The 14448-nt window shown below is 47.0% G+C and overlaps 2 protein-coding genes across 14 annotated transcripts in view; both read right to left on the reverse strand.

The window, feature by feature from the left end:
- Nucleotides 1-1019: 1019 nt before the first annotated feature.
- LOC107320563 (cytochrome P450 2W1-like) lies at nucleotides 1020-12404 on the reverse strand. Of its 7 annotated transcripts, none has more exons than XR_014933777.1 (10): nucleotides 12265-12404; nucleotides 9026-9210; nucleotides 5244-5406; nucleotides 3992-4141; nucleotides 3739-3896; nucleotides 3092-3262; nucleotides 2832-2973; nucleotides 2330-2514; nucleotides 1952-2177; nucleotides 1020-1489 (listed from the first exon to the last, which is right to left on the reverse strand). XR_014933777.1 is itself a non-coding variant. In XM_085513846.1 (10 exons), the coding sequence occupies exons 2-10, from the start codon at nucleotides 9098-9100 to the stop codon at nucleotides 1269-1271; spliced, it is 1407 nt and encodes a 468-aa protein (XP_085369972.1). In that variant the 5' UTR covers nucleotides 9101-9210; nucleotides 12265-12396; the 3' UTR covers nucleotides 1020-1268. The 7 variants fall into 7 exon arrangements, 5 of the variants coding, with proteins under 5 accessions (XP_085369972.1, XP_015732004.2, XP_085369970.1 ...); XM_085513846.1 differs by having other exon boundaries at nucleotides 1952-2093; nucleotides 12265-12396; XM_015876518.3 differs by lacking the exon at nucleotides 12265-12404 and adding an exon at nucleotides 6594-6859 and having other exon boundaries at nucleotides 1952-2093.
- Nucleotides 12405-12940: 536 nt separating this feature from the next.
- Nucleotides 12941-14448, reverse strand: part of CHLSN (cholesin) — a 91762-nt gene continuing 90254 nt past the window's right edge. For all 7 annotated transcript variants that reach the window (XM_085513858.1, XM_085513860.1, XM_015876534.3 and 4 more), the window contains one exon: nucleotides 12941-14009. In XM_085513858.1, coding sequence (XP_085369984.1) covers nucleotides 13827-14009 — 183 coding nt within the window. In that variant the 3' untranslated portion in view covers nucleotides 12941-13826. The remainder of the gene's footprint in view (nucleotides 14010-14448) is intronic.

Raw genomic sequence — 14448 nt, forward strand, 5'->3', positions numbered from 1 at the left:
ACATCAACTCAGGGATGGAAAGCTTGGCCTTGCTGAAATCAAAATGTTTGCCTTTGGCTTCTGAGAGGTTTGGCTTGTTCCTGCCCCTGCTCCTCTGGAAGTAAGGGAAACTCAGAAGACAGATGTTGCAAATGGAGTCCAGATCTGCACTCATTCATGGTAAAACCTCAGACCTGGTCCTTGCCATGGGCTCTGTTGTCCAAGGGATGATGGCCAGGTGCCAGAATAGCAGCAACTTGTGCAATGAGCACCAGCCCTCTATTTGCAGCCCCTTTGCACACTGTCCAGAGCAACAAACACCGAGCAGAACATCATCTCTATTCCCCTTTGGCCACGAGATGGCACCACGATCCCTCTGAGTCACTGGCAGCCCTGCAGTCCCCACTGGGCCAGAACGCCCTGCCAGCCACAACCAGGGCTCCATATGGTGAACACCTTGCAACTCTATGAACCCCAGTCCAACTGCACTCACCTGGGAGCGAGGTTGGGAGCAAAGAGATGTGCACTATTTATTTACCATTAACCTGGGAGAATCAGGTGGTATTCAGGGAACGGGAGTTGCCTTCGTCCCATCCTACAGCAGACAGCCCCTTCCCATGGGGTTCACCTGTGCAAACTCTTTGTAGGGCATTGGCTCAGCCCACCCTCCATTGCAGTCCTGTCAAATCCTTCTGGCCCCTACTCTGCATTTCAGACCAAGGGAAAAGTGAGCTGCTGGAAACGAGAGTCCTGCTGTCATCAGTGGTGAAGGTGTGTGATGAGATCCCTCTGTGCACAGGGAACATAAAAAGTCACGGCTTGGTATCTGGGTTGAAAATCAGAAGACTGGAAAGCGTAGGAAGGGCTCCCACTGGACATGGTGCAGGTACCTGGGAGGAGTTCATCACAACAGGTACAGTGAGGAATGGGAGAAGAGCAACAATGTGAGAATGAGACAATCTTTGTCTAATGTCGCTCTCCAAATGAAGAAACAACCCGACGATGAGAAACATTCTCTCAGAAGCTGAGAACTAGGAACGTTTCCTTACACTGTGCATTTAATGAGTGAAGTAGTGATGGTTCTGTCACCCCCCATCATGTGTTGGGTGCTACTCCCAGCTCGCCTCAGCCACAGCTCTCCTCTGCTTCATACAAAACCATTTGCTCAACACATTTTAAGCACAGAGACAGTACTTGAAAGGCTTTGAGTAAGAATGCATTACTGCTAAATACTGCATAGTGACACCTGGTTTCTCCTGTGTGCATCTGCTGTGCTTTGCAGTGAACAGCTACATGGGTTGTTCTGCTCTATGAGGCTCAGGCTCACGACGCAGCACAGCACAGGTACACTGCGGGTATGGCCTCATGGTGAACCCAGCCTCTGCTTTCATATTCAGCTCTGATTCCTTCACTCCAGGTGGAGGCTTAAAGGTGAACTTCTGGATCAAGCCTGTGAAGAAGATGAAGAGCTCCACCGTGGCAAGGCTTTCTCCAATGCAGCTTCTCCGCCCTGCGAAGCCAAGAGCACAGAGGTTTGTGGGGTGGCAGTTTCCTTGAGAACTCTTCCCTAAAGCTCAGCAGCAACAGTGTGAGGGACAGAACAGGCTGCAGAACTGCAGACATAGTTGGGTGATGCTCAGCAGCCATTGCCACTGGTCTCCTATACATATCTGAGAAGGGCTGCCTCACTCCAAGCCTGCCAGGCATTGGTTTGGGACAACCTAGAAACCATTCTTCATAAGGAAGAAGGAAAGTAGAACTCTTGCTTGAGTCTTCTATGTCCCCAGAGGTGCCTTTAAACCCCGGGGCCTGGTGTGCCTCCCATTGAGGACTGCATTTTGCAATTCACTGAAACTCAGAGCAAATGTCGCTACAGCATCCCCACCACTGACCTGTGCTGCTCCTCCCAGAGCTCACAGCCCAACACCTGGCTGCACACACATCCCTCTGCCAGGCCAAACCCTTCTGTTACCTGTGGAGAAGGGCAGGAACGCTTTCTTCTTTACGAAGTTTCCATCTGCATCAAGGAAGTGATTGGGGTTGAATTCATCCGGCGTCTCCCACTGTGTTTTATCCAAGAGCACCGAGGAGAGCAGAGGAATCACTGTTGTTCCCTACGACATAGCTGTGTTCAGATTAAGGCCGTCTAGCCATGCAACCCTTTTGGGTCTTCAAGCAAACTTCCAGAGAGCCAATTTCTAGGTTTGTACATAATCAAATGATACCAGTTATTACACACTAGAATTATTGACTAACCTACGACTAAGTTGTTTTGTGCTGTTATTGAGTTCTGAGCAGAAACTCACACTCCAAACCTGCCCATGGCATTTTGCCACTGCCCAGCACATACCTTGGGTATGAAATAGCCTTTAAAGTGAGTGTCAGCAGAGGTGCACCGCGGAACGTGTGGCAGAAGGGTGACAAATCTCTGCACCTCATGGATGACTGCGTTGGTGAAGGGCATGTTTTTCCTGTCCTCGAAGGTAGGCAGGCAGTCAGGGCCAAGAACGCGCTCAATCTCTGCATGCACCTTTTCTGTGGTCAAAGGGAAGGCACTGAGTGAGTAAAGCATCTCCAAACCCTGACCTGTGGTGACTGCTGGCTGAACCGTCCCAGGATGCAGTGAAGATATGCAGCCCCTGGCAGTAGGTGTGAAAGCAAACCCTCAGATCCCTCAGCTCTGAAGGGCAGCACACAAAGCTTGGACAGAGATGGACACATTGAGGGCACTCAGACTTTGGATGCCCTAGAGAGAAGTTATGGGGCTTTTATAGGTGAGCAGCATTAGTGAAGTCACTGCAGAGTGCTTTAATTCCCTGTGTAAAAGAAGTGAGCCCACAAAGGTGTCTTACTTTGAATCTCAGGATACTTCATCATCAGCAGGACGGCCCACTGCAGGGTGGTGGATGTTGTTTCAGTGCCAGCCATGAGCAAGTCCAGTGCAGAGGCCAAAACATTTGCATCATGAAAAAGGGTATTGCTTTTATTATCCTCCTGTAGGGAAACAAACAGAAAAAGGCAGCGCTGTCAGCATGAGAAGCCAGAACATGCAGCAACGTGGAGCAGCTCTGCACAAGATGCCACATCAGTGGTCACTGTAGTGCTGAAATACCTCTTGTTTGAAGACCAGTGCATCAATGTAGCTCGTCAGGTTGTTTCCATTAATATTTGCTTTGCTCTCCTGGATGTGTTTCTTTAGGATCACACACACCTCTTCCACTTTCTTCAGGATCAACTTGTGAGGTTTAAGAAGAAATCCAAGGAACGGGTAGAAATTAAATAGCTAAAAAAAAACGCACACACAAAACCAAACATAAAAAAAACACAGAAGAAAATAAAGTTCTGTAAAAGATTGCAAAACTTATGGATCATAATGGAGAAATCAGTTGGGTGAGGAACCAAATGACACCGTATGAAAGTCTCTCTTTCTGGCCAACTGAAAAAAATGGAGTGTATAACAAAGTCTCCTACTAAAAATTCTTTACAGAAACGAATGGGAGCTATCAGACTTGTCTAGACACAGCCTATAAACATGAATTAGAAGAACACAATTAAGGGAAAGTGGTAGCGAACTCCTGAAACAATGAAATTGTATTTTTAAAGAGGTCATAAAGCAAAAAGATAAAGCACGACGCCTTAGCAAAGAAAACTCCAAATGTTTAGCAAGCCAAATTATGCACGTTTTGAAGCTGTCAGAGCATCGTTTTTAACTTTCACATGAATTATAAATCAATTACACTCAGCACAAGGGGGACTTACATGCAGGAATGGGGAGCCAAGAAGGAGCATAACTTCATCGATGAGTCGTAGCAGAGTGACAAACGTTGGGTCTCCGTAGTCAAACCTTCTCCCAAAGAGGATAGCAAAGGTGATGTTGGTGGGGGCTGCATTCAAAAGCCGAAGTCGGAATGGCCCACCTGGAAATGGCCCAAATCACCTGCATTTGTCTTCCAGAGCAACCCCGAGGACTTTGCAGTGGCTCTGCAAATTAATACAAAACACCCCAGCTCACCTTGGAAGGATTTGATCAGCTCAGTGAGAAACCGAAGCTCCTCGAGCATCCTTTCTTCTGCAAGCCGCTTCCCCATGCCCAAATCCCGCATAACTGCCACAGTGAATCTCCGTGTTGTCTTCCAGAGCTCTTGGGAGGAGAAGAACACACCTACAAAGGGATGGCATGGTGTGGCTGCACAGCTGCCATGGGGTTTGCTTGGTACATAGGGGCTCTGCAGCCTGCGGGGTTGGGTGCTGGGGGAGGGCAGCCCTGGGAGATCCCAGCCGCAGTTGGAGTCCTGCCCAGGTTCCATAGGGCAGGGGGCAATCTGCTGTTTACACCTCTGGGTTTTGTCTATTTATAGCAAAAACTCTTTACATGGTATTTGTCTCAGGATGACTCGTTTTCCTCCAGGAAAACAACCCAGCTGTTTCAGAGAGCAAGGCTCGGAGCAGATGACGCTGCTCTGTCCATGTCATGAACAAGACAAACAATTTCTCTACTGCATTTTAGAGGATGAACTTTCTTCTGTGCAAGGGAACAAGGAGGGGTGTCAGGGAGGTACCACAGCTCACAGCTGGGAAATCTCCCCAGCTGGCCCTTAGGTGACGCCAAAAGCTCTCCTGTTTGGCAGAGACCTGCCCATCTGGCTCCAGGGCTGAGCATGGTCTACACCTTCACAGTGTACCCCTCCTCACCCTGGGCCTCACTCTTAAAAACAAGATGAAAAAACCCTACACGCTGTATGCATTATATATGTATTAGGTCATCAGATCTTTTCCTTTCAGACCTAGTTTATTCCCTTCACTGTTTTTCAATGTCTCGTCTTGGGCAATGTATTACTTCTTAGCATGCAATGCAGAAATACGCCAAAAATCTGTTTACAGAAGTAATTGTCTGAGGTACAAACAGCTCGTGCTGTTGCGCTGCTGCCAGTTCTCGCAGTCTTTATCATGAGTCATGCATGATCCAGGCTCTGTCTGAACAGCCAGTAACTGCAGAAGAGAGATTGCATAAGGACCTCAGCCTCCATGTGAAAAATAATTTCCTTCCTTCTGCACTGCAGCAGAACCCTGGAAACGTGACCCAAGTGCTGCGGAAAGCAAACAAATGGAGAAGGCAAATAGCAAGATGCCCACAGCTGCTGTTCTGTAGAAAGCAAACTGCCCCAAACCCACCCAGCGTAGCCACTGATGGGCTCAAGACTCCTAAATGAGGTTGAAATTGAAAGAACACATCTGGAAAACAGCAGAGTTGAAGGCACCGGTACCATTTCCATGCTGGATGTGATGGAAGATGGGGATAGCAGGTCTGTCTGCAAACACATCCGCCGTGTTCAGAAGCGCATCCTTCACTGCCTCGTAGCCACTCAGCACCACCGTCTGCTGCATCCCCAGGTGGACGGTGAACACGGGACCATATTTCTCTGAAATCTGCAAGGATTGGAAAAGTCAGTGGTCAGTGGTAGCACGACATCCTGCTCTGCTGGTTGGGTCATTGATGTTGGAGAAGACCTCTAAGATCAACAAGTCCAACCTCATCCCATCCCCACCATGACACCAAACCACCTCCCTCAGTGCCACATTCCCTATCCAACCTGACCCTCCCCTGGTGCAACTTGAGGCCATATGGAGCCAGGAGTTGGACTTGGTGATCCTTGTGGGTCTCTTCCTACTCAGGACACCTTATCCTACTCTACTCATGTTGTTCCAGTCCAAGCCACTCACAGTTTCAAATTATTTCCTCCACATCTTTCCTCTGGGCTGTGCTACACTAACTCCCATGTAGAAAACCAGCAAGACATGAGTTGGCAACTACAATTAAACATCCGCTTTTAATTCTGGCCATGTGGATGCTCAAATATTTTACAGTATTTCACAACATAAAGATGCCGAAGTTTAGGTTCATCCACCCAAACTGATGCAGGTACTCATAGCCCTCATTGTGCTCTCATGTAACTGACTGCCCACCAAACTCCGCAGAGCTGGGATTGAACAGTTTCCTTCATCATTCAGAAAGTTTTACATTCAGTTTATTAAATCCCGTTTTAAAACCCCCAGCATTTGGCACTGAGCAGTTATCTCAGAACTGCCATTGGAGGGAGAACTGCAGCCATCCCTCCCCCAGGGCCCCAGGCAGCACAGATGCTTGCTCCTACCTTCATCAGAGACCTGTCCTGCCTCCTGATGTCCAGCAGGTGCAGGTTGCCAATGATGGGGAGAGGAAACGGACCAGGAGGCAAATTTAAAGCTGATCGTTTAAAAGCTTTTACAACACAGAGGAGTGCAGCGATGAGAAGCACAGCACAGAGCCCACAGGTGAGCAGGGGCACGAGGGCAGCCATGCTGGTGGAGCCTGCCCTTCTGCACTCTGCTGAGAGTTGTTGATTAGGACACTCACACTGTATTTATTGAGGGCATTTGATGCCAGGGCTGCTGCTGGGCTTTGCACAATCCTCTCCTCCACGCCCATACCTCCCCAAAACTGGGAATTTTTGTCTGCAAAAGGCAAAGTCCGAACACAGCTCGGGGAGCTGCGGGTCCCCACGTCATGGGGCTGACTGGGTTCATTGCAATTCTTCTACCTGCAATAACTTGTCCAGAACCTTAGAGATCCACACCTGTTCCCAATTAGGCAGCAATCATGAAATCTCTCTTCATATTCCCTTTCTCCATCTCTTCCATCTTCTCATTCAGCCTCATCTCTGGACACCGGCAGCTCTTCACCTTGCACTTTCAGTAGATTACAAATGCCAATCCCAAATAATCCTTCTCAGCCAGCACCCAACCCATGGCATAACATGGATGCAGCAGGTCCTGCAATGCAGTGATTTGCTCCAGGGGATGCTTGAAGCTGCACACAGCCCCTTCCAGCTGCTTCCCACTCCTGCAAAAGATTCGGATGCACTTGTTACCTCCCTCTGCAGATTTGGAGCTCTTGTGCTTATCTCTTCCTATTTACTGAATCTGGGCTGTCCTAAAGCTCTACCTATGGACTGTACAGCCAGAGCTACGCCTCCTCGGTGGCCCTGCAGTGCACCATGTGCTGTCACATCACACCCACAGCACTCAGCCTCATGAGGTTTCTCTGTCCTCCTTCAGGGCTTGCAGTCCCTTTCCCAGCCTCACTCAGGGGGTTTAGGGCTGGGGGCTGCCCTGCACCATTGGGACCATCCCTGTGCAGGGACCCTTCAGCTGCAGGGGACTGCAGAGACAGACAGTGTTCCTTGCTGCATTGGTGAAAAATGAATTCAGCACTGCAAAGCCCGGAGCAGTGGTTCAGTTCCATGCATCCTGCTTTTATAAGTGGGGTGCACTTCTTACTGCGCCCGTGTTGTGTCACCTGGTGCCACTTCCTCTCTTTACACACCAAAAGGGACACAAGACCCGTGTGTGTGCCAGGCCTGCTGCTCCCACACTGCAGCAAGAGCAGCCAGACAGAGGAGACCAAGCACAGCTCTCAGCCCGCAGTGCTTCCTCCCAAACCTGCCCTCATTACACACAGCCGCGTTTTCCTGCGGTGAGAGCAGGAGACCGACAGTCTGGGGAAGTGCTGAGTGTCCCCATGGGGACAACAGCCGTCTGTGCAGCCCTGGGCAGAGCACTGGGAGCAGAGGGCTGTGCTGTGGGGCTGACCCAGCATCACCACTGTCACTGCTGGAAGGTCTTCTGGGCTCCATGTAAAGGCAGTGGTGTAAGAATTGCACCTCCTCACACCATGGCACAGAACCACATGGAGCCCAGCAGCGAAAGGGGGGTTACTCATTACCTCCTGGGTGAAGCAAGCCATGGAGGGGGCAAAGCTGGGCACAGATAACAGCATCTTGGGTGGAATGAAAGAACACATTCCCACGAGATTTAGGTTAAAAATTAAAACGAAAATTAATCTTTATCTAGGAGTAAATGAACCTTCTGAAAAGTCAAACCTCCCCGGGTCAAGCAGGGTCACACAGCACAGGAGAATCACAGGAAGAGAAGCCCTTACCCGGAGTGCCAACCACCCACGGGTCTGGAACTGGGAAAGGAAGTCATTACTTGGGTGTTTGCAAAGCATTTGGAGGCTGAGCCCTTCCCAATTAGCTGCTGTCTGACAAGAGCACTAGAGCCAGCAGCCAAGCTCTCCTGCCTCAACCCTGGGGCCAGTGAGGGGCAGTGGGACAGAACGGCCCCATTTTGGGGGTGTCACAATGCAAGGGGCAGGGGAACAGCTCACTGCTTGAGCCCTGAATGGTAACTATAACACACTATAACACTATATCATAAAAAGCCTTTTCGTCATATCCAGTCTAAATCTGCCTTCAGTTTGAAACCATTTCCCCTTTGTCCTATGACAGAGAACCACCACAGAGTTTCTTCTCCTTGCACAGCCTCTGGGACCCCACCGAAATAACACACATATGCTTTTGGGGCAGAGGCCAGCGTTTATCTTAAGGGGTGGTTTAGGATCAAAACAATCACCACTAATTCTTCTCATTCACTACTCGGGATTACTGGACCACAAGTGACCTTTCAGATTCTTAAGATGTGGATTACGAGGAGCTTTATGGACTAATCCTAATGACTTGAGATATGGCTGGAGCACCCCGACCTCTGAGCAGGCCTGCAGGCACTGCATTCCCTTGTGCTCACAGAGCAGATCGGGGAGGATTTTGAACCCATTTCAAGCCAATGTCACATTGTGCCCCTTATAACGATCCAGTTGAGTTGCAAGGAAGATAAAGTGACCTGGGTAAAGGTCGTAGCTGAATGAATGGCAGGACTGTTGGGACAAGCCCCCCTCATTTCACATGCCCTCTGATGCCAGCCCAAAGGCAACACAGAGCAGCATCCATACAGCAGACAGGGGCCACTAACACACTTCGACGAGACATGGAGGACCCCCACCCCGCAGTGATGCACACAGGGTGAGCTGGGAGCCACACTGCTCTGTTGGCAGGAGGGGAGCACCAGCAGCAGGCAAACAGACTGAATCTGCCACAGCCCCTTCGTTCCCCTCTTGGGGAAGTGACCCTCCATCGCACCCGTGATGGGGACAGCATCAACCCACACTCACCTGCTGTGTTTCCACCTTCTGCTGGCACTGAAAATACCACCCAAAAAGGACTGAGGCCGCCTGTCTGCTCCTCATTAACCGCGTAATTCAACACGAGTCCGTATTTTCTTATTAAACAACGTCAAAGATGTTCTCATCATCTCTCTGTGGTTCATTTTTTCCCCCTTTCCTTTGTCCAAAGACAGCTGAAATAACATAAAAAGGGATTCAGAAAACAAAAGGGAAACCCCTGTTTTTGTTTTATTAATATTTTCTAAGCCTGAACCAATTTCTGGAAGCAATTGGCAAGTTGGCTGCTGCTTTCCTCCCAAGGACGACATCCTGCAGCCTGGGCTGTGCAAAAGAAGATACAATACAACAATCTTAGTGTGCAGCCACATAGAGCTGTCAGACCACGTTGGCTGTGCCCACACTCTGAGGGTGCTTGTGCTTCAGTGACACCATCAGCACAGATCTGTGCAACCCATGAAGTCTCCTGGCATGTAACCTATGCTAGTGGTACCTACGCAACCATTGCTGAGGCTCAAGCTTTCAGCACACCCCAAGAGCTCGTAAACCAGTTGTATGGTCAAGTTAAGCCCACAGAAAGCAGACAAATAAGATGGCTGCAAGTCTCAACAGACCGGAACAAGGCAGCAAGGCAAGGCAGGCGCCGGGCTGTGTGCCCACAGCAGAGATGTGCTGCCCTTTGCTTGGCTGCACCAGATCTGGGTGATTTCATGGGACTTAGGGAAGCCTGGCTGGTACAAAGGATGGTGCCAAAGGCTGCTGTACCTCGAGAGGAGCACAGGGAAACGTGGGCTTTCAACAGCCTTCTCTGGACCCAATGGAGCTCCACAACCAGTGAGGGTTTTGGCAGGGCTGCAGCCAGCCTGGCTATTTATAAGCAAATGAGGCAAAAGAAACGATCCTGTGTCACAGGGCTTACAGTTTTCTCAAATACAATGAGACCATAAAGAAAACAGATGTCAGTTGTGACAGCAAAAGGCTGTGTACTATTTAAATTATCAAGAAACCTTAAAAACAATCAAAATAACTAAAGCTAATAGGAAATTGCTGCACAGCAGGGCATGAAGGGGAACAACCTTCAACTGAGTGCTCACATATTTAGGGGTGGGGGCTGTGTGTTTGTTTCTAACACAGTTCCCCTTAATTCAGCCTCCAGGTTGGAGGCACAGAGACGTAGGACCAGAATCCTTCTGGCCATGTATATATACATGTGGCATTTCCTGACCTTTCACTATTTGATTTGGGGACCTATTTGCATTTTTGATGTAGGTGTGTTTGTGGGTTTTGTTGGGGAATGCCAACAATTTTCTGCATGTAGGAAAAAAAGAGAAATCATTAAGAAAGACTGCATGAGTGCTCTGTGTTTATCCCAAGGTCCCTCCCTCCATGTCCCAGCCAAACTTTCCTCGCAGCACAAGCTTCTTATTCAGCTTTGTTTGGACAAAGAAAGATAAACCACTGTTTGGTGTTGCCCTCCCCCCATCACTTATACATCAGCTGTATTTAGTATGGTATTCTCCACTCCTCCTAGGAAAAAGAGAAAACATAGTTTGAGAAATAGTTATTTTTGACCACACTGAGTTTGTTGACTCTGTAAGTTCTTATGAAGAAGTTAAAATAGAAGGTAATTATAAATCATTGCTAAGCATCCTGCAAAGGCAAGGACATTTAATTGTGTCCTTGTATGACTGCAGTCGCTGTACACAGCTAATACTCCTATTTGCAGGCACAGAAATAACTGGCTCACTCAGCCATACAGAAAGGAAGACATAAAAGGAAACCAAAGCCCCAACAAGAATAAACCACTGGAAAGTTTTATGTCAACAAAGCTGAGTTTAAATTAAGTAACATCAATTCAGTATTTTGACTGTAAATGAATCAGAACATGAAAGCATGTTTTGAAGGGAATGCTTGTGATGAAACTGCTGTGACTGGATCCCACACTAAGTGAAACTAACAGGAAAGTTCCTACTGGTTTCTTCTGTGTAGCATCAAACCCACATGGCAGAGTTTACTTCTCCAGCTTTAATGCTACCTGGTAGGCATAAATTGTGAATTCAGCAGCAGAATTGGTAGGAACACACCCAGTAAATGACTTACCAGTTACAACACGGCGGCAAATACAGCAATGATCCATCATGTTGCACATGAGTGATGGACTAAAATCAAAACTCTATGAAGATTTTCCATCCTTACGTTTACTAACTTTCCTGCCTTTGCAAATGAAGTCCCTTTCAGTATTGCTTTTTCTGCTCTGACTCAGTGGCAAAGGTAAAACAAAACAAGGGAAGGAAATCCAACCAACCAAACCCTACCGAGCCCAGATTGAAGTGAGTTTCTGTACTGCCCGAAGGGGTAGGAGTTAAGTCAAGAGTCACCTTGCTTTACATGAACCAAAACACAGCAGAAATGTTCTCCAGTAGGAGGAAATAAATGACATGTTCAACAACCACAATATATCGTTCCAAAGAAGAACAGAGAATTCATTTGCTCAGTAATTTTACAATGATGATAACAAATTAAAACTGTGGGCAGACAAGAAGCCAAGAAGATACACAACCCACAGCCAGGATCAGTCAAATTAAAGGGAACTTTTCACGTTGTCAGATTCCAAGTAATTAGTGCTGTCATTAGAGGCACAATTCCAGCTTTAAGCAATTTTGAGTAATTAATGTTCCCTTATTTTACTTAGAAGCCCTGACTTCAGCATTCTCTTCAGACAGGATCCTTCCAGCTGGAGCTACACAATGCAGATTAGCCCACGGTGACATCAATTAGAGCAGGCAGATGAAGATGCAATTTGTCAGACCGTACATGCAAACTGTTACTTCTCGCCTCGGACTCAATTTTTACCAACACAGCAGCCATGGCATGGAAACCCAGACACTGCTTTGTCCTGTCTGCAGCCATAGGGTTGTCTGGGCTACAAAACTCTATGTGACCAAAGTACGGAACAACGTGAATGAAGCGACAGGTTGTGTCTGCCTGCACAGATCTGAGCAGCTGCAGGAATTCCATGGCTGCAATTACCCACCTCATAGTTTAAAATACATCGTTTAAAACACATCATGGAGGAAACCCTGATAAATATGATCATCCAGAAATGTAAATTTCTAGGTTAAAATCCTAAGATGAGCAGAAGCTGGCCCTGTAGCTAAAATACTGAAGTGACAGAGTTTACGACCATATTTACAGTATTTCACACCAAGCTTTGAAACCACATGACTTACAGAGTTATGATATGAAAGAGAAGTTGTGCATGCCTTCCAACCCATTGCCAGACAGCAGTGAGCAGTGCCATGCTCTAGGAGATGTGTGGCAGATGACACCAAACTTTGCTTTCTCCATCAAACAAATCAGAGCAACAGATACCCTCGTGTTCAGCTTCTGAACTTTCCATACATGGAAGAAGGGAAGGTCAAAGACCATGTCCTTCACCCAGCATTCTTCTCCGGCACCTAAAATGCAATTATAAAATCCCAACAAGGCACTTAGAAAACTTCACCCCTTAGAAATTCATCTTCTCATGGAGAGAAAAAAGCATCGGCTTCTGCTTGGGCTAACAACAGGTCTTATATGGTTGAAAACCTCATCTTCAAGAAGCCCAAATCTTAAGTTATTTGTTACCAGTAACATATTTCACACTTCTAAAGGTTCGTAATTGACTGTGGAGGCTGTCAAACCCACTCAAATGCTTCTTACTGAAAAATTAGACCATCAATTCTGCCCTCCTTCATCCATCCACATTAAAGCAGTAATTACCAAAGACAGCCACTCTTCCAATATATGCATTTGATAAAGTTGTTGGTAGTACAGTATGAACAATATCTGCACAAAGACTAAAGAATCAAGTCAAGAACACAGTCTGAATGCAAGTGTTATTAAATAATAAGCCAATCAAACAACTTTTGAGTGATTGATGTCTTTGGTTTTTACTTGAAAGCCTCGTTTTTAGCACATTTATAGGAGATAAATGCCCCACATCAAAGCAAATGAACGCAAATTTACTCTTTTAGACACCAATTACAGAGCAAAATGAAAACACAATATTGGCGGGCAGCACTCAAAGTGTTGCTGTGCAGCACTTCTCATCACAGGGTGAGTTTGGGTACGATCAGATGATTTCGGTACATATGGTCAAAAGATCTGAGCTGTTCCCATCTGCACATTATCTGAATATCTAAACAATTGCCGCAAAGCATTGAAAACCTTTGAAATATACAAGGAAAACTAACAAAGCTGATGATATCTCCAGATTACCCTGTGAAGTACCAATACGCAACTGTGTTATACAACCCATGCTCAACAGACTGAAAATGATCTTTCCCAAATCCAAATGACACACTTCTGAAGCTGAAAGTGATAGATTGCAGCTGGCTGAGCAAGCACTGCACTGTAAGCTTATGCTACAAGCTGCCATTGTAAAGGAACCTCCGGGCTTTTTGTTGGCTGCTCTGCTCTTCTTGTTAAGGACTGCAAAGCTCCTCTTATTTAACAGTAATTAGATGGAGAGTTGAAGAAGACCTAACAAGAAAGGGAGATGTGCTTCTCTAAAGATACGCAGTGAGATTACTTTTCATCAGTGTAGCAGTGAGCCATATGTGATGTTCTCTTTTGACTTCATCACCTCAAAACATGAGAAATATTTGTAGCTGAAAACATGAATACAAATTCAGAATATTCAGTATTCAGATTCATTATTAAAATATGTCTTTACAACAAATTTGAAGTATCTGCACATGATATTCAATGCTTCTCTCCAGCAGACAAGCACCAAGACACAGAACCACGCTCAAGACAGCAGCTGCAGAACTTGGCGTATGCGCTCACACTTCTCCATCACGGTTGGGTCTTCAGCATCTGATCCATCCAATTCCTGCATTAAAGCTTCAGCTTTCTGCACAGTTGTGTCTCGTGCGCTGCCCTTAAGGCCCTGCAGATAGTCCAGTAAAATGGTGAAATATTCATCTGGAACCTGTAAAGAAAGAAACATGGAATTAAAAAAATACCTGCTTTGTTTTCTTCTCTTTCAGTGTTCATCCACAGTCATGTCAAAGTATTACCTGAAAGGTAGGTGAATTACACAGCCATTTGCATCTGCTGATGCCCACCTCCAAATGGAAGAGTTTCTTGACAGTGCTCAAAGTGCTGGGAAGGACAGACCGCAGTGAGAACTGTCATGGGCTCAAAGGGGAAATGCTGAGCAGATGTGGAAGTGATGATCAGCAAATGCAAACACTGCCTGAGAGAGAGCTCCAGCCTGTGAGGGCTGCTGGGAGGGATAACACATACCAACCAGACCCCAGTTTTGGATACATGTATGCAAACCTTACCAAACTCGGGAGAACAGCAGAAGTGTGTCCAAGGAATGAATTATGCTGGAAGTATCTTCAGTCCTACCCAAAACCATCAGT

Source organism: Coturnix japonica, chromosome 13 (assembly GCF_054131305.1).
Source record: "Coturnix japonica strain WE chromosome 13, WE-NBRP24, whole genome shotgun sequence".
NCBI classification, from domain to species: Eukaryota; Metazoa; Chordata; class Aves; order Galliformes; family Phasianidae; genus Coturnix; species Coturnix japonica.

Coding starts and splice junctions, on each gene's coding strand:
- LOC107320563 (XM_085513844.1), bottom strand. CDS start 6,317: ATGGCTGCCCTCGTGCCCCTGCTCACCTGTGGGCTCTGTGCTGTGCTT. Junction 3,263..3,738: donor TTGGCTCCCCATTCCTGCAT/GTAAGTCCCCCT, acceptor GTTTTTTTTTAG/CTATTTAATTTCTACCCGTT. Junction 2,515..2,831: donor GAAGTATCCTGAGATTCAAA/GTAAGACACCTT, acceptor CTTTGACCACAG/AAAAGGTGCATGCAGAGATT.